At 67.7% G+C, this 23,683-nt stretch overlaps 1 protein-coding gene across 3 annotated transcripts in view; it reads right to left on the reverse strand.

Annotated features, from left to right (window-relative positions):
* Positions 1-212: 212 nt before the first annotated feature.
* The window catches only part of SLC12A7 (solute carrier family 12 member 7), a 39,895-nt gene continuing 16,424 nt past the window's right edge, over positions 213-23,683 (reverse strand). For 2 of the 3 annotated variants that reach the window (XM_047793859.1, XM_047795400.1), the window contains exons 4-25: positions 22,656-22,802; positions 21,487-21,541; positions 19,999-20,129; positions 18,570-18,811; positions 17,814-18,025; positions 16,798-16,965; positions 15,449-15,547; positions 15,119-15,176; positions 14,645-14,819; positions 14,016-14,134; positions 13,680-13,778; positions 13,235-13,354; positions 12,378-12,482; positions 11,813-11,981; positions 7,988-8,183; positions 7,435-7,604; positions 7,226-7,357; positions 6,430-6,537; positions 5,562-5,740; positions 5,156-5,170; positions 2,590-2,723; positions 213-1,701 (exon numbers count right to left, since the gene is read on the reverse strand). In XM_047793859.1, coding sequence (XP_047649815.1) covers positions 1,610-1,701; positions 2,590-2,723; positions 5,156-5,170; positions 5,562-5,740; positions 6,430-6,537; positions 7,226-7,357; positions 7,435-7,604; positions 7,988-8,183; positions 11,813-11,981; positions 12,378-12,482; positions 13,235-13,354; positions 13,680-13,778; positions 14,016-14,134; positions 14,645-14,819; positions 15,119-15,176; positions 15,449-15,547; positions 16,798-16,965; positions 17,814-18,025; positions 18,570-18,811; positions 19,999-20,129; positions 21,487-21,541; positions 22,656-22,802 — 2,925 coding nt within the window. In that variant the 3' untranslated portion in view covers positions 213-1,609. The remainder of the gene's footprint in view (positions 1,702-2,589; positions 2,724-5,155; positions 5,171-5,561; positions 5,741-6,429; positions 6,538-7,225; positions 7,358-7,434; positions 7,605-7,987; positions 8,184-11,812; positions 11,982-12,377; positions 12,483-13,234; positions 13,355-13,679; positions 13,779-14,015; positions 14,135-14,644; positions 14,820-15,118; positions 15,177-15,448; positions 15,548-16,797; positions 16,966-17,813; positions 18,026-18,569; positions 18,812-19,998; positions 20,130-21,486; positions 21,542-22,655; positions 22,803-23,683) is intronic. The other variant, XM_047794535.1, reaches the window with a different exon arrangement.

Below are 23,683 nucleotides of genomic sequence, written 5' to 3' on the forward strand. Positions count from 1 at the left end.
AGGCCCAGAACTGCTCCCCGTCCGAGGGGGCTGGTTTGGGTGGTTTTGTTTTTACTCCTTCCAGCCAATTCACACGGCAATTCCTCTGCCATCTGAGTTTGTGCTGGTGATCAGACCTGAAATAAACCCCAAGAGATGTCGGGGGGGCGGGGGGTCAGCTTCTCCAAATGTTTGATTTTTATGCTGAATGAATCCCGGGGGAGTCTTCAACATACTCGGGCTCTACATAATTTTATTTTTCTACTGACAAAATTATACAAACACCCTATAAAAGGAAAACGTGAAGGCAACAGCAAACGGCTGCCGCTGCGATTACACGGGTGACGCGTGGAAGGGTGCAGACACGGCAGGAGGTGGGCGGCGAGCTGGGGTCACAAGATGTGGCCGATGATCCTGGTCCCCACAGGCTGCTTGCCAGCCGCTGCACAGGGACCCGGGACGGGCGGCCCCGCCCAGATCCGGGAGGGGCACCCAATGAGGGTGAGGTGGACCCGCTGCCAAACTCAGTGCTGAACTGAAACCCCCACACACCCCCGAGCCCGGCGTTTGGCACACTGGCCGCGGCCACCCTGATGGTGACCCAGCCCTCTATGCTGCGTGACTGCCTCTCACAAAACAGCGGGAGCACACGCGTGGCTCCTGCCCAACCCCAGATGTGTGCGCCAGGCTGATTCTCTGAGGAGCCCACGGAAGCCAGAGAAGTCGGGGCCAGCTGTTTGGGGTCCCTTTCACGGAAGCAATCTCCTCAGGGACAACTTTCATCACTGAACACCCCCCCCCCAGATGCTTAAATAAATAAATAAGCCAAACAGAAAGTGAGGCGCAAGTTACCGCAATGACATGCGGCGGACGTGCCAAGTGTGCCAGGTATGCCAAGTGCAGGATCCTCAGAAGGTATCATCTCAGTGCCCTCAGTGTGGCCGGGATCAGCCACCAGTGCCCCGAACGTGGCCAAGACCACCCGCCGGTGCCCTGAATGTGGCTGAGACCAGCCGCCAGTGCTGGCGGGAGGTGACACAGAGGCCCTGCTGACCAGCGGGCGTCGTGGCCACTGCAGGGCCTCCCACGGCTACGGCCTCACCCACTTTTCTGAGCATGAAGAGGTCGCGGGAGCAGGTGCATGTGAGACTGAGCTGTGTGGCAGGCCCTGTCCTGCAGGCCCTCCCGCTGTCGCCCGCCGCTCCTGGAGCACGAAGCCCAGCGGGAGGCACCCGAGGGCAGACACCACCCCAGGCTGGAGCTGGTGCCGTGTGGACGGCTCCTGTCTTCATCTCAGACACTCGGCGCGGACAGGGCAGGGCCTGCAGCGAGCCCTCGGCCAGAGAGGGGCCCCGGGGACAGGGGGGTGTCTGAGTGGGTGTAACTGCACAACGGAGGGTCCAGCCGGAAAGACGGAGTCCGGAATCCAAGGGCGTCCCGTTCTGCTCTGCCTCCAGGAGGGCCGGGGCCCAGGTCACGGCTGGGGCCACGCCCTCCTCGGGCTCGCAGCTCACGGCCTGGACAGGGGAGCCCCAGGCAGTTTTCTAGAAACTTCGACACGCCGCCACGCACGGGTCAGGGTGTGCGCAGCTCCGTCCCCGTGCCGGGCGCGGCCTGGAGCGGCCGAGCGCTAGGAGTAGATGGTGACCACCTCGCGGCCGCTGCCTCTGACCAGGAGGACCCTGTTCAGCCCCTCGGTCAGGACCTCCAGGAACTCCATGTCTGGGTGCTGAGTCAAGGACAACGCTGACCCCGCCCGGCACGCGGCTGAAGGCGTGAGGGGGCCCCTGTCCAGTTAGGACGCAGCCTGAGAAAGAGGTGGAGGGAGGGGCAGCCAGGCCCCAGGCCCTTTCAGGGAGGGAGGTGGGGCGGTGGGGGCGGGGAGGGGAGAGGGGAGGGGAGGGGAGAGGGGAGGGGAGGGGGGAAGGGATGGGACGGAGGGAGGCCTGGGGGAGGGGACAGGGTGGGGGAGGAGAAGCCATGCGGGGGAAAGGAAGGCATGGGGGGCGCTGACCCACAGCAAGGGACACATCCAGCCACTACTGGTCACACAAGCAGGTTTCTCAAGCGTGTGGTCAGCCAGGTGCTTCCACGTGAGAGGCAGGCTGCTCTCCCTGCCATGGGCCCCGGGGGAGGGGAGGGGGGCTGGATCCCGAGGAGGCAGCTGGGCAGCTGGCCGGGCTGACCCATGTCCCCTGAGGCCAGACCGATCGAGGGGCTCCACCAGCGGGAGGTGCTTCAGGGGCTGTGCCGGGAGGGCTCGGAGCAGAGCAGCCGGCAGTATCAGCCCTCAGGGCTGCCTGGAGCTGGTGCGACAGCAGGAAGGGTCGGGGTCTGAGATGGGGCACCCCCACTGGGGGCGACCTCTGCCACGTGTGCTCAGCATCGCCCCAAGTCCCCGGAGTCATGCAAATGTACCCCCTCCCCGTACACTCGGGCCCCAGGGTCAGTCAGGGTGACTCCCGGGACGCCCTCCCCAGCCCCGGCCCCCACGGTGACGCCCGCGGTTCCCGACCCGGCCCCAGGCGCCTCCACTGAGCAAGGAGGACAAGGCGCCGCCCTCCGCGCAGCAGCCGAGCCCGCTAAGGACCGCATCAGGGGAAAGGATACAGTTCTCGTCCCCCTGGCGGTTTCTGGGGGGCCCGGGCATGTTCAGCAGGACCAGCTGGGCATCCTGGGACTTGTCGAGGATGACGCCGTTGAGCTTGACGGCCGTGTGCATCCTCCTGACGTTGGACTGATTCCTGGGGACACAGGCACCGGTGGCGTCTGAGCCCCGCCTGCCCGCCGCACCCCCGGCAGAAAGGACAAGGCGCAGACAGGAATCACGGGGTGAGAGGTGGCGGGGACGGGAGATGGCCTGAGGACGCGTTAGCAGGGAAAACGCTCCTGCCCCACGAGCCCCACCACGCTGGCGAAGCGGCGCCTTCGACGGCACAGCGCACATGTTTCTAGGCTGCCAGGCATCTCCCGTCAAGACCCCTGCTCCGAGGCTCAGCCCGCCTTAAATGCTGCCCGAGAGGAACTGCCAACAAGGCCAACATAGCCCCCTGCTCCTGCCCACACAGGCTGGGTTCAGGCGGCTGCACAGAGGCGCCTGCACCCCACAGCCCCAGTCCTGAGGCCCGAGGTCCTGCAACGGAACCGGGAGATTCTGACCGAGAGCGCAGGCCCTGTGAGGTCCATCCACCCGGATGTGGCTGGGACAAGAGCTCCTGGCACCTGGTGACCCAGACCCCATGTCGCCTGTCCCAGCCGCCTGGTCTCCACACTTGCCAAAGCGGGCAGGGCACTGATGCTTCTCCAGGGGACACGGACCCCTGTGCCACCAGCACGCCCAGGGCTCGGGCACCGCGCACGGCCTCCCCAGCGAGCTGCGTTCCAGGGAGCACAGAGCGGACCTGGGCCGGGTGGACCCACCTCACGGCACCAGCGCCCCCCTCCGCACCGGACACCCGAGCACCATCACCAAGGCTGGGGCCACACGAGAACCTGTGGCCTGCACGGGAGGCCGTCCGAAGGTCACTCGTGCCCCAGACACGAGAGACAGAGGCTGCCATGTGCTGGTCAGGGAAAGGCCTGCAGGATGCATGCCCCGGCCACAACCTCTGACCGACCGGACCCTTGGGCCGAGAAACCCAATCACAGCTGCCTGCTACCAGCAGGGACACGGGGACACAGAGCCTTTGGTTTTCTCTCCAACTCGGACAAAATCACAGGTTGGGTCTCTGCTCACGGCCCAGTTGGGAACCTTCAGTTACCAGAACCGTGAATTAGCTGCCCGGATGGACCACAACCACCAGGGTTCGGGGAACGACAGTCATTCCGGAAAAGCGTGGGTGACGTTACAGGACCTCTCAGGCCGAGAGTCTAAAAACACTATAATCTTCCAATCAGGAGTCTGGGTCTGGACAGACCCGCGGCTCCTGGGCGCCAGGCCCCGTGGAGGCCAGCCAGGCAGAGATCGAGGCCTGGAGTACCCACATGTCCAGGCCGTGAAGACGCCCAACAGGGAAATGCCACACGCTGAGCCCGGAGGGGCGGCGTGGCCCACAGAGCTGAGGACCGGGGCTGCGGCGGGAGAGGGGGGGGGTGCAAATCCAGGCCCCAGGCGCCTGGTGGGGACACAGAGGAGGGTGACCAACCAGAAAGAAAACCACACACCCGGGTGCCCCTCCCGCGTGGACACCCCTAAGGCGGTACGCGTCACCTTGGGATGACCTCCCACCTTCCCGATGCTTCCCCCAGCCCAGCCCTGAGGACAAGCCAGACCAGAGTGAGGAGTGAGGTCCCAGCCCCAGGCCATGTCCCACTGGCGTCCTGCGGTCGTCAGGCGCGGGCCCAGGATCCACACGCCTTCTGGGGGCCCTGCTCCTGCATCTGCAGGCTCGCTCGTCTCTGTCACGGGAGGCTTTGCTGGGGGAGCGCTGGAAGCTCCTGAACGAGCAGCAGGGAGCACGGCGCTCAGCCACGTCTCCCGAGGCACCTGCAGCTTCTGCTCCCCAAGGCGCCAACGTGTCTGTGGCCCAGTGTGTGACCCGCTCTGTTGAGGGGCCGAGTCACGGGCTCCTCTGAGCCTGCTGGCCGGGGCTCCCGCGGAAGAGAACACAGCCGGGAAGATTCAGGGGCACCAGGGGCACAGACAGAGGCGTGGACAGTGGGACAGAGGGACAGACAGCAGCCCAGTGCCGGCCCCGGGACTAGCCCGGGGGCCTGGCCACGCAGAGGGCTCGCCCACAGCCCGTCTCAGGGATTAAAGCTGGCAGCCTCACATGGGTCAGAGGGCACCTGTGCCGGGGAGACAGGAGGACACGTGGCCCCGGCAGAGCTGAGACTCGGCACCCGAAGCCCGGACCTGTGGCTGAGGGACAATCACGGGCCAGCAGAGCACAGCCTTCGGCCCGTCCAGAGCGGCTCCAGACCGCGTCCCACTTCCTGGCTCCGGAACTTCAGGGACACGCCCTGAGCCCCTCCGAACAGAGGAAGCCAACTAAGCAGGAAACAGCTGAAAGCGCAGCGGGCACATGCGGGACATGCACACTGCTTCACGGGCACACACGCACACACACACGGGGCCGTGCACACGCTTGGACATGCACACGCGGTTCACGAGGGGCTGTGCGGCCAGCACGTGCCAGGCAAGCAGGTCTGCGCGGCCGCGGTGGCGGCGACTTACAGGTGTCCCCACTGTCTACATGGAAGAGAGAACAGAGAGTCACTTCAGGAGGGGGTGGGACAGCAGCCACCTGGTCCCCTGGAGGGGATCAGCTTCAACTCCACAGACCTGGACGTGCTGCCCTGGCTCCCCTACCTGGGAGCCTGCCCCCAGCACCCCCGGCAGCACGGGGGGCGCTCTCAGCTCAGTGCCACAGGCGGGAGCCAGGGAGGGGGCGGGGCGGGCCCGACGGGGCGTCCAGCCCGGCCAGCAGCCCTGACCTCCAGGAGGAACCCTGACAGCGGCCTGGCTAACTGGCCCTAAAGGGATCCGTGGTCCTCGGCGGGGTCCGCCTCTCGCCGCCGCGCCTGTGGCTCCTCAGGGCAGCAGGGGGCCCCCCTCCCGTGGCCGTGAAGGCGACACTCACGGCTTCAGGCTGAAGAGGTCCTTGAACCCGGACACGCTGGCGTCCTTGCTTCGATGCTTCTCGGCGACCAGCTTCTCCTTAGTCCAGGTCATCTGCACCTTGTCTGGCGTGGGCGGGGCCTGGGTCCTGGCGGCCACCGCGGAGTGGGACGCCGTGTTCCTGTCGTGGATCAGCTGAGCCTGGAGGGAGAGCAGGGGCAGCAGCCGTCTGTAATGGGCCGGTGCCAACCTGTAATGGGCACAGAGGGCACAGAGGGAGGGCGGGGCCCGCTCCGAGGACCAAGTTGGTCCTCCCACCCCCGCCCTGGCCAGGCCCCTCCTCCTGGGCTTCTAGACCGAGCATCACTTCAAGTCTCGCCTCCCACCCCGGCTCTGAAAGCCCCCGGGACAGGCCCCGGGCCTCCACGCCACCAGGAGGCAGTGACACTGCACCTGACGTGGCTCCGTGCCAACCCAGCATCCACCTGCTCACCGGCTCATCCCCCCAGACCCCCCCCCGTCCATCCACCCCTCACCCCCCCATCCCCTCCATCTCCTCACCCCCCACCCCTCCTGCCTCCCAGCTCTTCATCCATCCGGCTCCTCCCTCATCAACAGCAGAGGGGCCGCCAGGGAGCCCCCGTCCCTGTGGGGTGGGGGCAGTTAGCGCTGTGGACGTGGGGGAGGGGAAGATGAGGAAGGAGGCGCTGCAGCCGCACGGGAGGCGGAGTGGGGGGGCCGTGCCACCAGCTGGTCACAAAACCAGGCGTGGAGACGAGGCCATTCCCCACAGTCACAAGGCGCCCAGAAGAGCACCGGCCAGAGGGAGGCAGACGGACACCTGGGCTTCGTCGGGGGCCCCGACCACGGGCGCCAGGCGCCACACGCACCTCCCTCTCGCGCTCTGTCCGGGACAGCTGCATCTGCTTCAGCATCTGGGATCTCTGCTCCATCAGCAGCGTCTTCTCGTAGGTGAACGCAGAGATGTCGTTTTCAACCTACCGGATCCGGACCGGGAGTCAACAAGCACGACGGTGACACACGGCCAGCACACACCCCTTGCGCCGTGAGGAGCGTGCCGTGCGCCTGGGTGCCCACTCAGGCCTGCCCACCTCGGCCCCAGAGCCCCGGTCCGGGAGCTGTGAGTGTGCGGGTGACTGCGTGCATGCGAACAGCCGTCACGACTGGACGCCCTCCGCCCGGCCCAGGACCCACGATCACTAACACACAAGACGCCCCCGAGGGGGAGAACGCCCCAGCTCTGGGCTCTGGACGCGGCCGCCTGCTGTGGCCACGACCATACTCGCAGGTGTGAGCCCCAGGCTTGCAAGGGACAGGAGGTGTTTCCTGCTCCGATGAACAGCTCCCCGGCAGAGCTCGGCTCTAACTGGCCCGCTGGCTGCGGAGCACCGATACCCCGACCAGGGCCTGTCCCTCGGTGCGGTCGTGGCCCTTGGGCACGCTCGGTCCGGCTGGGTCCTCCTCCGGTAAACCCACAGCCCAGACCAGCCGCGAGGAGCACAGCAGCCAAATCTAAAGCAAGAGGCCGCCCGACCCGCCCGAAGAGGCCAAGGCCACGGGACCAGGGAGGAAGGAGGCTGAGACGAGCCCTGGCCAGACGGCAGCAAAGGCCGTGGCGGAAGCCAGCAGTGTCCCGGAGCCGCGCCGTGGGGGCGGCGCCCTCACCATCTCCACCACCTCCACCTCGGCGCTGATCCGGAGGTGGTACAGAAACGTCTGCAGGTCCTTCTTCATCTGGATGCTGTTATCGTCCACCTGGGCCACCGTGAAGATGCGCATGCGGCAGCGCCTCCACACCTGCGGAAGGCACGGCTCAGTCGCCGCGGCCCCTGCCCCGGGGCCCGCTGCGGGCACCCCCCGCCCCCGGGCCCCACCTTGTGCTGCCGCAGCAGGAAGGGCAGCAGCATGAGCAGCCCCCCGTCGTGCACGATCCACCACACGTCGATGTGCCCGTCGCTGAAGCGCTCCTGGTTTTGCGGAAACAGATCCACGTTCTTGGCCACCAGCAGGGCCTGATGCGCCGCCGTGGTGTCGCGCACGGTGTCTGCGGAGGGGCAGGCGGGCCAGGGGTCACAGACCCCGCACGACTGGGCACCTGGACTCAGGGCCCCCGCCAGGGACTGGGGTGGGCGGGCCTGGGGTCCACACAGAGCCCCACGTGGGGTGCAGCCGCCCCCATCGCTCTGCGGCCCGGCTGGCGCCCCTGGGAGTCGCCAGAGAAGGGCAGGGCCAAGGGAAACGGCTCCGTCTCAAGGCTCCTGGACGTCAGCTGGCTCGAGAAGCAGCGCAGCCAGGGCCCCCAACGGCCCCCAGGGATCAGCTCTTGGCCCGGGGCCCTGAGACCCAGCCTGGGACCCCAACACCCAGCCCAGGGCCCCAACACCCCACTCGCGGCCTGGACTCCCAGCCCGGGGCCCTGAGACTCACCAACAAAGTTCTTCCAGGAGAAGGGGTTGTCCCCCTGCTTCCAGGCTGCGGGCCAGGCCATGAGCACCGTGTTGTGCCGCATGGCCCCCAGGCCGGCTGACTGGATCAGGTGGGACACGCCGTCGCGCAGGCTGGGGGACACCACCAGCTGGCAGAAGCCCTTGGTCTTCTCGGCCGCCATCAGGGCCCGGATGTTCTGCGGACGCAGGATCAGGGGTCAGGGTAACCCCAACCCTCGGTCTCGGGGTCCGGACTAGGGCCGCCTGCATGTGCACGTGAGTACAGGCATGTGCACGCGAGCACACGTGTGTGTGCTCCCTGCCCTCGGGAAGGTGGGGCAGTCACGCGGCAGGCACTCTCGGACCTGCGAGGTCACGGACCCCCCCACCCCCACCCTTCCACGTAGACCCCAGGTCCATTACTCCTGGTCTGTGGAGCCCCGGCCAGCACGCATCCACCCAACAGCGCTTCCAACCAGGACCGAGGGGCCTGGAGGTTCAGGAGCGACGTGCAGCTCTGCCCCTCGGCCACGCGCCAGGCATCCAACCCAGGGCAGCTCGACGTCACGGGGAGGCCGGGCACACAGTGACGACAGCGGGCCTTTCGCTAAGGACCTGTGCCTGCTGGTTCCCTCCCGGCCACACCGACCGGCCCCTGGGGCCTGACTCAGGGCCCCTCGGATGCAGCCGTGAACCACAGGGAAGGGCTGACACAGGCGGAGCGGCCCTGCTGGAGCCCACGTGGCCACCTCCTCCGGCCTGGGCCTCCCGGGCTGGGACGGCCTGGCGCAGGTCCCACAGGGCCCTTTGCCTCCGCGCCACATGGGCGGTGGATGCCCCTCGGGGGGTCCCGGCACCTGAGCCAGGTGGGCAGAAGACAAGACCTGGGGCTTGGCGGACGGTGTGAGGGGCCGGGACCCGGGGGACCCCGAGACAAGACACATGCTTTTACGTGGAAGTCGCAGGGGCAGCTTGGGGCCCAGAGGACAGACCACAGTGGGCTGACCTTGGCCCCGAAAGACATGCCCGTGTCCCAACCCGGAACCTGGGAGCATGGCCTCCAGGGGAGATCTTGAGCGAGTTCGGCGTCTTGACACAAAACCATCCTGGATTTGCCCAGGTGGCCCCAGGTCCCAGGGCAGTGTCCTCAAAGGGACAGACGAGACACAGACACTGAGGAAAAGCCACGAGAAGACAGAGGCAGAGACGAGAGGGAGGGGCCACGAGCTCAGGGCCGCCCGGAGCCCCAGCAGCTGGAAAAGGCAGTTGGAACCTGCTCTGAGCTCGGGACAGGGCGGCCCTGGGCCCCTCCATGTTGGATCTGGCCCCAGAGCTGGGACAAAAGGGACAGGTATTTGTTCCGGCCGTCCCAGGACCTCGCGGCAAGGGCTGGAGCCACGTCCCCTCAACCACCTGGCCTGAGCTGCCACCACATCGAAGGGCGAGGCGGCTGGAGAAGGAAGAGTCCAGACCCATCCTCGGACGTGACATGGGGTGGCCTCAGTGCGGTCGAAATGCAGTTCAGGGCTCGCGGGGCCCACGCTGCCCAGAGGCCAGAGCACAGGGGCTCGGCCGGGTCAGGAGGTGGCCGCTCCGGGGGCTTTAAATGCCACATGTCCCCACTTTGAGACCACAGCTCTCAGGTCACTGGCTTAGGAAAGGCTGACCTGGTGCAACAGCTTCAAGGAGCCACCATGGGTTTGGGGTCCTCCTGTCACGCTGATGGAAAACCCACCTCACCGCCCTGTGGGGTTTCGGGGGCCGCCTCAACCTCTGCAGCCCCTGCTCCGTGCCCGGCCCTGGGTCCCCAAGACAAGGCCCCGCGGAACCTGGGGTCAGCGTGAGGGGCTTCTCTGACCCCAGCAGATGGGCCTCAGCCCTGCCTCGGGAAGCAGGCGCGTGGCCCTGCCTGCACCCTGGCTGGCCCTCTCGGCCGCCCTCCTTCCACCAGATCGAGAGCCACGATCCCGGTGGGAAGCAGCAGGGCCTCCCCTCAGGAGGCCCCCGCCTCAGTCACTGACCAAAGTCGAAGCAGGTGGGAGCCAGGCGGGTGCCTCCTGCAAGTGAGATGCCGTGCGTGCACCTGACCGTGACACCCCGGGGGTCCTCGCCTTCAGAGACCCCAGCGAGTGCCTCCACCCAGCCCTCGCCCTGGGTGACACGCATGGCCCCGAGCCTCACCCCTGCCGAGCCCCTGGGGTGGAGCCCGGCCGTGCCCCCTCCACGAGGCTTCTAACCCTTCCGCGGCGGCCACGGGACCCGGCCCTCCCGTTAGAGACACACAGCGGGCCTGAGCCCCCCATGCCCACGGGCCACGCGGACCTGAGTTTACATACACTGCCAGGCAGGCAAGAGCTGACCTTGGCCAGACCCTCGGAGGCCAGGCCCCAAGGGAGCTCCAGCCCTGAGAACTTGTCCTAAAAGCAGCCTCTCGTGGACAAGGCAGGTCTGCAGTCACTCACACCACCACGCTCCTGACCCGACAGTGACGGAACCCCCGCCGTTTCAGGAACCACAATTTTGTGGAGGCAACAAACACCACGCAGCCGGAGGAAACGAATCAGGCACCCAGCCAGCCGGAAGACACGGCTTGGAAGCACATGAGTGTGTGAGCCGAATGTGTTCTGCAGGATTGTTTGTGCAAAACGGCAACAGGAAAACACCCAGAAGAACACATCAGATGACAACACTCGCATCTGGAAAGGGCTGTGAACTGAGCCACGTCGGTGCCCTTTTGCACAAGCTCGGGGCCCCCGATGCACACTCGGAGCTGGTGGCCGGGTGCCTTCTGCCCCCCGCCGGCTCTGCCTCCCGGTTCCCTGGAAATGCTGGGGGACAAAAGGAGCCACAAGGGCGTCGCCCCCGGCGGCCAGAGGCCACAGTCAGACACGAGAACCAGGCCCCTCCTGCCTTTGGAAATGGGTCGAAGCAGGAAACGCACAAGGCGGGCCTGAGCTTCGCCACGCACGCAAGGAGCCACCGAGAGGCCTAGGGCGCCAGCTAAGAGGCTGCCCGCCAGCACATCGCGAGGGCAACATGCCACGTCTACAGCCAGGTTCACAGCCACAACTCCAGTGTGCACACCCAGGCCCAGGCGAGCAGTGGCCACATTAAACCCCCGGGCCAGAGAACGGCCAGCTCCCCTGGAGAGACAAGGAAAGGATGCAACAGGCGCCCTGAACCAGCCACCCAGGCCCCGCGGGGCCGGTGGGCCAGCTGGCCGGAGGGGGTGTTGATGCACCGGGTTTTGCCGGCCACAACCCCCTGGAGCAGCCGAGCCCACCTGGGAAGGCCTGGCTGTGATGCAGCCCGGCTCACAGCCCCACAGACAGCAGGGGTGCCCCGGACGCCTGGATGCAGGATGCAGGCGAGGGGCCCACCCAGAGTGACACCCAGAGACGCGGCCCGGCTGACACGGAGCTGGGCTGGAGGCAAGCGGGGGTCTGGACGCGGCCTGGGGACCAGGCGACGGTGGGGATGCCGTTCGGATGCCGTTGCAGAGACAGGCTCGGGGTTTGGGATGAAAACACGTCGTGCGGCGGGTCTGCGCCAGGACCCGGGGCGGGAGGCGCCGGCACATGCGCCCCGCTCACCCTCTGTCCTCCGCTGCCGAAGCAAATGAGCAGGGACTGGCCCCCCGCGGCCACTCTCGACGCCCGACGGCATCCCCGAGAGTCACGGGTGCCCGGCGCCTCGCACGGCAGACGTTCCCAGCAGGTTTCCATCCTGCTCGTTCGAACCCCCACACGCCGGCGACGGTGCAGCCAGGGCACCACGCTGCACCGCACAGAACCGCGGGCGGCTCGGCGCTGGCGCCCAGCCCCACCTCCTCGGCCTGCTGGGCCTCTGCGTGTTGGTCCAGGAAGGTCCCCTCCAGCACGGAGCCCACGATGGTCAGGCCCTTGCCGGCCTTGAGCTGCGAGGTGAGTGACAGCAGGCGGGGGTGCTTCGCGCGCCACTCGGCGTCCAGGTTCAGCAATACCAGCACCTGCGGCCTGGGTGGGGAGCAGCGGTTACCACGACGACGGGACACCGCACTCGGCAGGCGCGCCCCCTCACCTCTGCCGGGGGAAGGAGGGCAAGGGGCCTCCAGCGCGGGGCAGCTCCCCACCCCCTCCCAGACCCGAGAAGCCTGGCAGGTGTCCTCTGTCCACAGCAGGTCCCCAAAGGTGACCTCACCCCAATCCCCCACCTCCACCCTCGCAACGTCTCCTCAACCAACGACCAGATTGAGCTGATCACGGGCGGGGCGGATGGCGGGGGGCGGGGGAAGCATCATGAACAAGGCCACGGCAGCTTCCTTGACAACCTAACTGGGGGTGAGCTTCTTGCCACCAAGCCTGGGGACGGACACTCCCGTGGGCTCAAAGGGCGTGAGGGTGGGCACTCACCTCCAGTTCTTGGTGTGGGGGGTGCCGTGCTCCACGCGCAGCAGGGCGTAGTGGGCGGCGTTCAGCGACAGCCCCCGGATGCCGTCGCCCCACTCCTTCTCGGCCCTGGGTGGGTGGGGGCAGCCGTGAGCCCCCCCCGCGGCACATCCAGGTGGTACCCGGGCAGCCCCGGGGAGGCCCTCAGGGTCTCCCAGCACTTCTGGGACAGCGCAGGGGGCTTCCGAGGCCGACCAGGGACAGGAAGGAGCAGGACGCGGGGAGGGGCTCTGGGTGGGGGTGGCGCGGACACCGTGAGGGGCCTCAGAGCCGAGGCCATGGACAGAGAGAGGGAGGGGACTCCGGTGGCAGGCGGTGGCCGGGCACCAGCAGGAGCAGCACAGCCCCCAGACCCTGGATGGCCACCTGGAAGAGCTGGGAGGGGACCTCAGACAGTGCCCCCAGGGCCCCCGCCGCCCCGAGGCGCCGGGGCCTCGGGGGACACGCCCCTCGTGGTGGACCAGGGGCTCTGGGCTGCAGCCAACCTGCCCACCACTGCGGTTTGGTGCGGTGTACTTTCTGGGAATTTTGAAATCCACCGTGCAGCAGTGCGTCATCAGGTGGATTTCAAAGCCCCAAAGCACAGTCCTTCACACTTTGCCACGGCTAAACCTGCGGGTACGTCGAGACGAACGCGGGACAGTCATGCGGCCCCTTAACCGCAGCAAACGCGCTCTCCTCGCACTAGACTCACAGGCAGGAACCCTGAACGGCCGGCGGGGGAGGCGGGCTTCGCCGGCTTGGTCACCAGAGGGCCCCGTGCGCCTGCCCCGGGGAGGCCCTCAGTGCCGGGCCGTGGGGACCCCGGCGTCGCGGCTCACCCGCGGTACTCGATGTACTTGTAGATGCAGCCGGCCACGAGCATGGCGAAGAGGGCATAGTACCAGGAGCACACGAACATCAGGGCGAAGCACAGGCTCATGCCCAGGAAGGAGAGGGTCCTGGGGACACAGAGCTCGTGGGGCCACGCCTCCCAGCCAGCCCCAAGCTGGCGTCCGAGGAGGGGCCCTGAGACGTCCCGTCCCTCCGCAGGAACCCTCTGTTCGTACAGGAACACGGCCAGGTGCTCCTCCGCTCCTCCCCTGGCACCACCCCAAGGGCGGACGCCACCCCGCTGAGCACCAACAACGGGCTTCACGCATCCGCCAGGGCGCCAGGCACACTGGGCACACGGAGACCCGGCGCCCTCACCAACCCACTGGGCTCCTTCCACAGGGGACGACCGGGGACCCAGGCGGCAGCTGGCCTGGCGGGGACCGGGCTCACCAGTGGTAATACTTGAAGCGAGGGCGCCAGTTGGGCGTGCGCAGCAGGGTCTGCAGAGCACAGGCCAGGTTCACGAACATGTAGCACATGAGGAAAAACCTGGGGACGCCAGCTCAGCATGAGGGGCTGGGCCCGGTCCCAAGGGGGCGCCCACGCTGCCCCCACGCTGCCCCCACGCCCGGGAGCCCCACCCCTCCTCCCCTACGCAGCCGTCCCACCACCCCGCCCCGCTCCGCACGCGCAGGCACGAGCGCCTGGCGCTCTGCTGTCCCCTGAGCAGGAGGCGAGCCCAGGAGCAGAGGCCTCCGGAGGCCGACAAGCGGGCAGGACCCTCACATGGAGAGGATGGGGGCCACGCTGTCCAGGGAGGCGATCAGGATGCCGGTCTCGCAGATGAGGGCCGTGAGCAGCAGGGCCCAGGTGGGCTCCCCGTTGGCCTTCCCGTGGCCGAACACCTGCAGGAAGAGGGGCAGGCGGGTCAGTGGCCTCGGGGCAGAGGCCGGGCAAAAGCTCGTCAAGACGGCTGCTCAACCCAAGAGGGCCTCCGAGACGCGACAGAGGCAGAGGCGGACTCGCCACCGCGCGTCCCGGATGGGCCTCGTCCGGGAAGCAAAGCGACCCCCAGGGGGTGGAGGGTGGCCCGGGTGCCATCAGAGCCTACGACCCTCGTACGGCACCGGTCAGGGTGCAGGGCAACACCACGGGGCACACGCCCTGGGAGACTCCTGCGGGGACCCTCACCCACAGGGACCCCCACGGGGACGGCAGGGCGCCGACAGAGCCTCCTCCTCCTCCCCTCCTCCCGCGCGGTTCTGACGTCCAGGGCAACACCGGACGAGGCCTCGGGGTGGGGGCTCGGATCCCGCCGCCGTCAGCTGTAAGGGTGGCACCCGGGCAGAGGCCCAGGCTCCTCCAGACGCCGCCCTCCCCGGGGCCCTGCTCTGGCTGGGGGGCGGGAGGCTCACCTGGAGGAAGGGAATGATGCCGTCCCGCGCGATGGCCTGCAGCAGGCGCGGGGCCCCCGTCAGGCTCTGCAGGCCGGCCCCGCAGGTGGAGAAGAAGGAGCCGATGACAATGACCCAGGGGGACGGCCAGGCCAGCATGCCGATGACAAGGTTCCCCTGCAGGGCCTCCCCAAACCTGCGGGGGCGGGGGGGCCTTCAGACGGGGGCTGGACACAGTGCTCCCACCTGAGTGGCCACGGTGGCCTCTCCTGGAGGCCCCCCACCCAGCGCCTGGGTCCGAGGTCACCTGAGGGCCCCCCTCCAGGCTCGAGCAGGAAACGGAGGGAAGGTCAGACCCCTCACACGGGCCGCAGGGCGGCCTGCCACACGCAAAGCTGGAAATCCTGAGGCACCTCAGCTGGAAAGCTAACGTCTTAGAAGACCAGCGCGGGCTGCCCCAGAGGCTTCCAGAAGCTGTGAGTGAAACCAACATACTTATCTCGTAAGACCACACCCTCGATGCAGGCCCCGAAAAGCACGATGCAGGAGAGGTCTGTGGCCGGGTCAAGGACGGCGCGGGCCAGACACATGGGCTGCAGGCGGCCGGGACCAGCCCACCCCGACGCCCCCGGCCCCCGGTTCTACGGGGACCTCCACTCGGTGGGGACGGGCCTGGCCGGCAGCGTGTCCAGCACGGGGACCGAGCAGGCACCTCACTCGCTGGGAAGGGGCGAGCCCAGCGACAGTTCCACCAGCCGGTCCAAGCCAGGGACGACCCCCCCCATCCCATGCCATCCCTGAAGCCCCCTCGAGCCCCAAGGATACAGATGAAAGACGTGGTCGCGATGGCCAGGATGGTGCCCGTGGGGATGGACTTCTGGGCGTCCTTGAGGTCCCCGGACCGGTTCGAGCCTGCCATGATGCCTGCGGGACCAAGGAGACCGACGGTCACGGCAAACCGAGATGCTGCCCCCCGCCCACGTGACGCCCGCAGCGCCCGAGGACAAGGCCGACGGGCACAGCGCACACCAGGAGGTGCCGCCGCCCACCCGGGCCTTTCTGGACAGGGTCGGAAGAGCGGGGCCAGGACTTCCGTGTGACGCACAGGACAACCCCGAGCGCCTACACGGGCTGCTGTCCCCACGTCAAGCCTCACAACCCGGCTTGGTCTCCTATCCACGCCATGGGATGGCTACCGCGGGACACGGGGGCAGGCACCCAAGTGTCCCACCACACTCTCCTTGGGGCCAGCTGCCCCCAAGGTGACCAAGTCACAGTGAGGCCAAAGCGTGGCCCCTGTGGGCCCCACCTCATGTGCTTGTCCGATTGCCGAGGCCGGAGTCAGAACTTCCTGGAGGAGGCCACCCAAGGCGAGTTCCTCCCGAGTCCAGGCCCGGGTTGGGGCGCAGCTCAGCCTCGGCTCCTCGCTGCTCTAAACCCAGCCCTGCCCACATGGTGACCGGCCGCCACCCCCGCCTGTCACCCCGCTGGGCACACAGACTGTAAGTGATTTCAACTGGGTCAAAGAAAAGCGGGGCGGCGGCAGGTTCAGCAGCTGTAACCCTGTGCTCGGCGTGGCTGCCCAACAGAGTCGGGGGCCAGGGCACGACGGGCTGCGGGAAAGCCGCGTCCACAGAGGACTTCCCACATTCTCCTCAAGACCCACCCTCGTCGCCACAGGTGCAGGGGGGCAGGGGTACAGAAGGAAGACCCCCCAAGGCGCCAGATCCACCTCCCGCCTCTGTCTACATGAGACCGTGCCCCCGCCTTCGAGGGGAAGGTGACGAGAAACGCTTGTCAAGGCCTCTCCACCCCCTGCCCCAACTCCAGGCTGCGGGCAGCCAGGAGCTGTACAGGTACACGCCGTGTGCGGGTGCACGTGTGCCAGTCCGCGTGCGTGTGGGGGGGTGGGGGCTGGCGTGCACAGAGCCCCCGCTCCCCGTCAGGCCAGCTGAGTCTCGTAAGGACAAGGACCAGGACGGCCACAGCTCCCGGCCTCCGTGACAGCCCGTGTCCACTCTTAGCTGCCAAGGTCTGGGCAGCTTCTGCCAAGAAGAGCTTGCTGTCCCCAGCCCCTCCCTCAGGCACGGACGGGACAGAGACCCCACACTCGTCTCCCGAGCCAAGAGGAAAAGGCGGCGGGCAGAGGGCCGTGCCAGCGGCTGGGGCCTCACCGGTCACGGAGGGAAAGTAGATGCCAACCAGCATGGTGAAGTAGGTCATGATGTCGGCGAGCACGTAGGGCAGCCCGCCGGCTCCGCTCTCGTCCGGCGCGGGCACGGAAGCCACGCCCTTCTTCTCCACGAACGCCCCCTTGTCCGCGTAGGCACTCCACAGGTTATCTGTGGGGGGGGCAGGCTGGCTACGACACCCCAGAACCTGCTCTCAGGGTTCCTGCCCTGGGGGGACCCCTTCCCGAACCAGAGGCAGGGAGGCCTCGGTTGAGAGGGGGTTAGCCGGGAGACCCCCCAAGGGGCAGAGAGGGTCCCCAGACACACGCAGTGGAGGTCAGTGCCCGGCCCACCTCCCGCCCGTGCAGAGCCCCGCCTGGCAGCCCCGCTGTGGCCCACGACCCCGGCCCGCCCGGAACCCCTTCCCACACAGGGGTCCCCGCAGAGAACCCCACACCTCACCCCCCTCCCGCCATCCCTGCCCCGGTACCCTCACGGCCACCGCCCCGTGTGACCTGCTGCCCCCGCCCCTCCCAGGTTTGCTCTGCGCCTCTGGCCGAGAAGCCAGAACCCAGAGGCAGGGCCTGGGAGTGTCATGGCCTGTGCCCCAGGAAGGCTCGGAGGGGGCTCTGCAGCCCACGCCCTCCCCACCGGCGTCTTGGCTCAGCACGGCCTGGGGACAAGGACAGCATCATATCCACTGCGGTCGCGGCCTCGGGGACACAGATCAGCGTCTGTGGCGGCCAGGGCCCAGCGCTCAGGGTTTGGTCCTTCGCCCTCTGGCCTGAGCGGGGAAGAGCCGGCCCAGCCTCGCGCCACAGCCCTGAAGACCCGGCATCGGGCCTGAAGCTCTGGCCGCTACCCCCCAGCACACCCGGCGTCTACAGGCCCAGGGTTGGCTGCCGGGGACAGGCGAGGCCGCCACGGGCCGGGCAGAAGGACGGCCCCTGGGCACCAGGCTGGGTGATCCAGCCCAGCCTGGCCAAGCCTCACCCTTCGCTCACGGAGAGGACGCTCACCCAGGAGGACGCCGCTGGCCACGCCGGGAATGCCCTGGACCTCCGTGACGTTGTTCTGCACAAAATATGGGTCACAGGAGGAGCTGGCCGCGGAGCTGTTGCAGAAGAGGCCCCAGAGGGCGGTGGGGGTCGAGCCGTTGCTGGCGGCGTGGACTTTGGCGCAGATGTCGAAGCCGCGTCGGGACAGCGTGCGGTTCCCCAGCAGACAGACCCTGGTCGAGAGTGGGGCTCAGCCGCCTTCCTCAACTGGCCCCCAGCACCGTTCTCGGGGAGCTGGTAGAGGCTGGGGGTCCTGCGCAAGGAGCTCGGACCCCCTCCACTCAGGGCAACGGGGACACTTGTCTGAGCTGCGAGGGGCGGGTCTCTCTGCGCTTCGGCAGCGCTGAGCCGGGCGTGGCGGGCGCAGGAGTGAACGGCCCGCGGCTCCCCGACGTGGCGCGCAAAGCGTGGGAGCTGGGAGAGGGCTCAGTGCCAAGGCCCCACCCAGGCTGCCGGACCAGCCCCCTTGGGGGTCCTCACCCAAAGGGGAAAGGAAAGACCCCACTCGGGGCTTCTGCGAGGGCAGCACAGCCGCTGCCAAGGTCTGTCGGCGGACAGGTCCGGGCAGACGGTGCGGCTACGAGAGCACCGCGCCCGGCGCTCCCTGGACCCGGCCGGACAGGAGACTCGGGGCCGGCCGAAGCCACGTGGTCGGGGGTGAAACCCGAGGCACAGGTGAGACGAGGGAGCAGAGCCGGCACCCGGCTGGGGACTCACGGGACGTCGGGTGGGTGGAAGGCCGTCTTGACGACGCCGGCGTAGATGGCGAGGATGGACAGGACGACGCAGGCCAGGAAGACCAGCGCCAGCTTGTTGACGTACTTGACGCCCACGAAGACCACCAGGGCCATGAGCAGCAGCGTGCCCGTCCCGTACACGCGCATGTTGTGCAGCATGGCCGCGGCCTCGCCCCCCGCGGCCTCGGCCTGGACGACGGCCGCGCTGGGCGAGATGTAGGTCTGCGGGGGCGAAGGGAGCTCAGGAGGGGCCGCCACCCACCCACGCGCGCCCCCAGCGGTCCTGAGGGCTCGGCGCGGGGCTCCCCCTTCTCCTCGAGCCCCCCCGCCCCCCTCAGCCCAGACGCACTCCGGACGGACCCTCGGGGCATCGACGGCGAGGGACAGGGCTCGCTTCTGAGGGGAAACTCGGGGCCCCAGGGGAAGCAGATCAGAACGCAAGGACCTGCCTCCCTGACAAAGAAAAGGCAGCGGTTTCCCGCCTGGAGGGCCCAGCAGTGGCTCGCGTGGGCAAGGGACAGCTGACAGCGCTAGGATGAGGCCAGGTGGCTCCCCGAGGGACAGCACCTCTGAGGGGCCTGGCACACCGGGGGCACTTCCACCTTAAAACACATCAAAAACAGGAGTTCCCGTTGTGGCTCAGTGGTTAACGAATCCGACTTAGGAACCATGAGGTTGGGGATTCGATCCCTGGCCTTGCTCAGCGGGTTAAGGATCCGGCGTTGCCGTGAGCCGTGGTGTAGGTCGCAGCAGACACGACTCCGATCCTGCGTTGCTGTGGCTCTGGCGTAGGCTGGCAGCTACAGCTCCGAATGGACCCCTAGCCTGGGAACCTCCGTATGCCGCAGGAGCGGCCCTAGAAAAGGCAAAAGGACAAAAAAAAAACAAGACAAAAAAAACAAAAAAACCGCTTCAGTTTCCGGTTCGGGGACCCCAAGGTCCGCGTGGCAGGGCCGTGCCCCTGAGCTCAGGCCCACAGGCCTCGCGGTTCCACTCGGCACGTGGCCACAGCCACCCACGCCACTTGAGCCCGACTCGGAAGGCCCCAACGTCATCTGCCGAGCACCTGGTCGCTGCACAGCGAACTCGGGAGGGACAGAGTCCTGGCCGAGGGGCTCCGTCCCCACCACCCTGAACCCTCAAACAGCTCAGGCTGCCCTGGCAAGTGCCTGGGGTCACCCCGAAAAGCAGCTAAGAGGGACGGCGGGTCCTTGCCAAGCGGTCCAGCCTCAGCCCCACGCCAAGCAATCGGACACACCACCCCCAGGAGCCCAAGGGGACACCGCGGGGTCGAATGTGCCTCAGGGAGGGGACACAGGGACTCGCGGTGCCCTTTCCGGGGGTCCCTCTGCTGACAGTGGCTATAGCTGGACAAGGGGAGGGAAGCCGGCTCCAAACAAAGCACTTACCAAAAAAATCTCAATGGTCCCCAGAATGTACATGGACCCCGCAAAGGTGGTGCCCAGATAGAAGCAGAGACCCACAGCCCCTCCGAACTCGGGCCCCAGGGACCGCGATATCATGTAATAGGAGCCGCCAGCTGCAAAAAACGCAAAGCAAGAAGCAGCGGGTTACGACGCGCCAATGGCCACGCAGGCAGGCTCCCCAAGACACCCGGGCTGGGCCTCCAAACAGGGAGCCTGGCAGAGAGGGGGACATGCAGGCAACAAGCCTGCTCCCCACCGCCCAGCACCCCCACCTGCAGAGCTCGGCTCCTCGCCTCGCTGGAGGCCGATTTGGAAGCAGCCACAAGCAGGAGGCCGGACTGAGGGCCTCGACTGTACGAGGTCTGCCGTGGACACCGCACCCGACTCCTGGGTGCCCTCTCGTTCTGCCCAAAAGGGTTTAGGAAACCCAGGGCCGCTCAGTCACCACTCCTGTCTCACACCTAAGGGCCTGACCCCAGGCACCTGTTGGTCAGCTAGGAGACCTCTGACTCCGACCAGGGACCCTGCGTGACACCAGCCACCTGGGGCGTGTGTCAGGGCGCAGGCCTCCTGAAAGCCAACTTGAAGGCCATCTCCCCAAGCCCGTGGGGCGCACCCCCTTCTCAAGACGTGGGTGTGGGCACCACCTCCCAGCCTCAGACGGCCGCCCACCCCCCAGGGCGGCCTCCCTGCTCTGCCGAGGGCCCTGCCTGCCACCCCGCTGCCTCCGGGCACGTCCTGGGGGAGGGGTGGCCACCCAAGCATGCGGCGCAGACAAGCTGGGCTGTGCAACCGTTGGGGAGCAGAAGTCCTCAGGTCACCTGGTGGCATCTCTGCTCCCGAGGCCGCTGACCCGCAGCACTGCCCACCCCAGTGATGGGACGGTCACCACACCACTCCACAGCCACGGCAGGCACCCCCACGTCAGGGCTGCCCCCGCCCCCACCCCCTCGGTCAGCACCCGAGGCAAGAAGTCCACCCTGGAGCCTTGGTCCTGGAAAGGACTCAGCTTAAAAGAGAACAGTGGGAGTTCCCATCATGACTCAGCAGAAACGAATCCGACTAGTACCCATGAGGTTGCGGGTTTGATCCCCGGCCTCGCTCAGTGGGTTCAGGATCTAGCGTTGCCGTGAGCTGTGGTGTAGGTCACAGACACAGCTCGGATCCCGAGTTGCTGTGGCTGTGGTGTAGCCCAGAGACTACAGCTCCGATTTGACCTCTAGCCTGGGAACCTCCATATGCCGCAGGTGCGGCCCTAAAAAAACACAAAAAATAATAACAAAAACAAGAACCCCAGTTTCACGGTGAGTCCCGAACACGCAGGCTCCAGGGACAGGCTGCAGGGCAGCAGGACCCTGGTCGTGGCAAAGCCCCCAGGGCCGGCCACCCCCTCCCGACGTGGCGCCTGGCGCGAAGGCCTCAAAATGCCGCAGAGGCCATGCGGCCACGCCCCGTCCCCGGCTCCCGTACCTGGGACCACGCCGTTGGTGGCGATGGCGCTCATGGAGATGGCGGTCAGCATGGTCTACAGAAGGACGGGCAGCGTCTCAGAGGAGAAAGGCAGCCCCGGGCCCAGGCAGCGCCACCGGCTGACCCCCCGCTCTGGAGCACAGAGAGCTGCTGGGCACCAGGCAGCCGGGCGCCGGGCACTGCAGATGCCAAGGCCAAGCTCCCGAGAGCCACCTCGACCAGCCAGCTCAGGGCCCGGTCCAGTGCCCACCCCTGCCCCCTGGGAGCAAGGGCTGCTGGAGCCTCTCCAGGGCGCCTGCCACCTATGTGGGAACGCGGCCACACACACTCCCCCCCCCCAAGTGAGGAGCAGAAGAAACGGCCCCAGGACGCGTGAGGCCCAAGGGCCCCCTGACCAGTTCTTGGGGGCGCAGGCCCAGCTCCGTGAGGCCTGGCTGTGCTCTGCTCTTTGTCCTTCTCAGGGAGGGACTACCCCAAAGCTACTCCCCGGGCAGACGGGACACGGAGGCCAGCGGCTAAACGCAGCCCCGGTAAGCGGCCTCTCCCTTCAACTGGAATCCCTGAAAACACCCAGATGCTCCCCAGTGGGCAGGGGACCTTGTCTAGTGCAGACCAGGCCAGCTGTGAGTGCTGACAGCCCCAGGGCACTCACCCCCGTGCTGCCGATGCAGCCCCATGAGACTCACCCAGCCCATGGGCAAGGTACCCGGTGACCGCTGGTCCCAGCCTAACACCCACAAAGCCATGTCCCACGCCCACAGCAGCACCAGCGGCAGGCTGTCCGGGGCTCAGAGCAGGGGGCCGGGACTCAGAGCAGGGACCCCGGGGCTCAGAGCAGGGGCCCGAGGTTCAGAGCAGGAACCCGAGGTTCAGAGCAGGATCCCGGGGCCCAGAGCAGGGACCCTGGGGCTCAGAGCAGGGACCCGGGGCCCAGAGCAGAGACCCCGGGGCTCAGAGCAGGACCCCGGGGCTCAGAGCAGGACCCCAGGGCTCAGAGCAGGGACCCGGGGCCCAGAGCAGGGACCCCGGGGCTCAGAGCAGGGACCCGGGGCTCAGAGCAGGAACCCGAGGTTCAGAGCAGGATCCCGGGGCTCAGAGCAGGACCCGGGGCCCAGAGCAGGGACCCGGGGCCCAGAGCAGGCCCGGGTGAGGACGCGGCGCCCACTCACGCAGGTGCAGCACATGGACACGATGAGGAAGGACTCCAGGACGCCGGCCGCCCCCACGATCCACGTCAGGCGCAGGAAGAGGATCACGCCCAGGATGTTCTGCAGGCAGGGCAGGTAGACGCCGATGAAGGTGCCCATGCGGGGGTTCTAGGAGAGAGCGCGGCGGTGCCGAGGCTGTGACCAGCCCCTCTCTGGAGCCAAGCGCACGTGGGGCCCAGACCCTGAACAGGGGGTCGTGGGGCAGGACGACCAGGGCAGGCCAGCGAGCGCCACGAGCTTCCGTCACGCGGAAAACGGCTAAGGCGAGACCGGGGCCGGAGGGAACCAGAACAGGCCCCGGGCCGCCCACAGCAGGAGGGGGGACCCCGGGACGGAGGGGGAGCAAGCCGAGCCAGGGCCTGTGCCACGCGGCTGCAGCCCGCGCCCTCAGGAACCCTGACGTGAGGGGAGGCAGGGACCGGCCCCCCTGCCCCACAGCCACGGAGGGTGCGGGACGCCCGGTCCAGACAGAAGCCCGCCGTGAACTGACTCACTTGGAGGCAGTGACCGGGGACCAGCGAGAGTCTGGAGGACGCGCACCTGTGAGTGCAGCCTCCCGAAGGCCCCGGCCCGGCAGAGGGCTCGCCCCGCCAGGGCAACAGAGCGGGGGCGCCGGGGGCTCCGGTAAAGCTGGACAGTCCACGGCGGAACAAAGCGGCCCGGGGAAGCCTCGGGAACGAGGCTGGGGCACACCTGTCCTGCCCGACGGCCAGGGTGACCCCATCGGGTGGTCCACTCTGGGGCATTCTGGCCACAAGAACAGGACGTTGAATGGGGGGGACGTGGCTTAACCTGAGGTGTATAACAGGAATGAGAGCTGGGAAAACCTGCCGTGAAGACACCTGCCAGGAATGGGCACAGGCTGGCTGAGACAGGGGTCCTGCTGGGGGGAAGGCAGACCCCCGAGGGAGCAAGTGGGCTTCTCAGAAAGTGGACACACAGGAATGCCGGCACCGCGCACGGGCTCAGGGCAGGTGATGGAGCGGAGA

Source organism: Phacochoerus africanus, chromosome 1 (genome assembly GCF_016906955.1).
Source record: "Phacochoerus africanus isolate WHEZ1 chromosome 1, ROS_Pafr_v1, whole genome shotgun sequence".
Taxonomy (NCBI): Eukaryota; Metazoa; Chordata; class Mammalia; order Artiodactyla; family Suidae; genus Phacochoerus; species Phacochoerus africanus.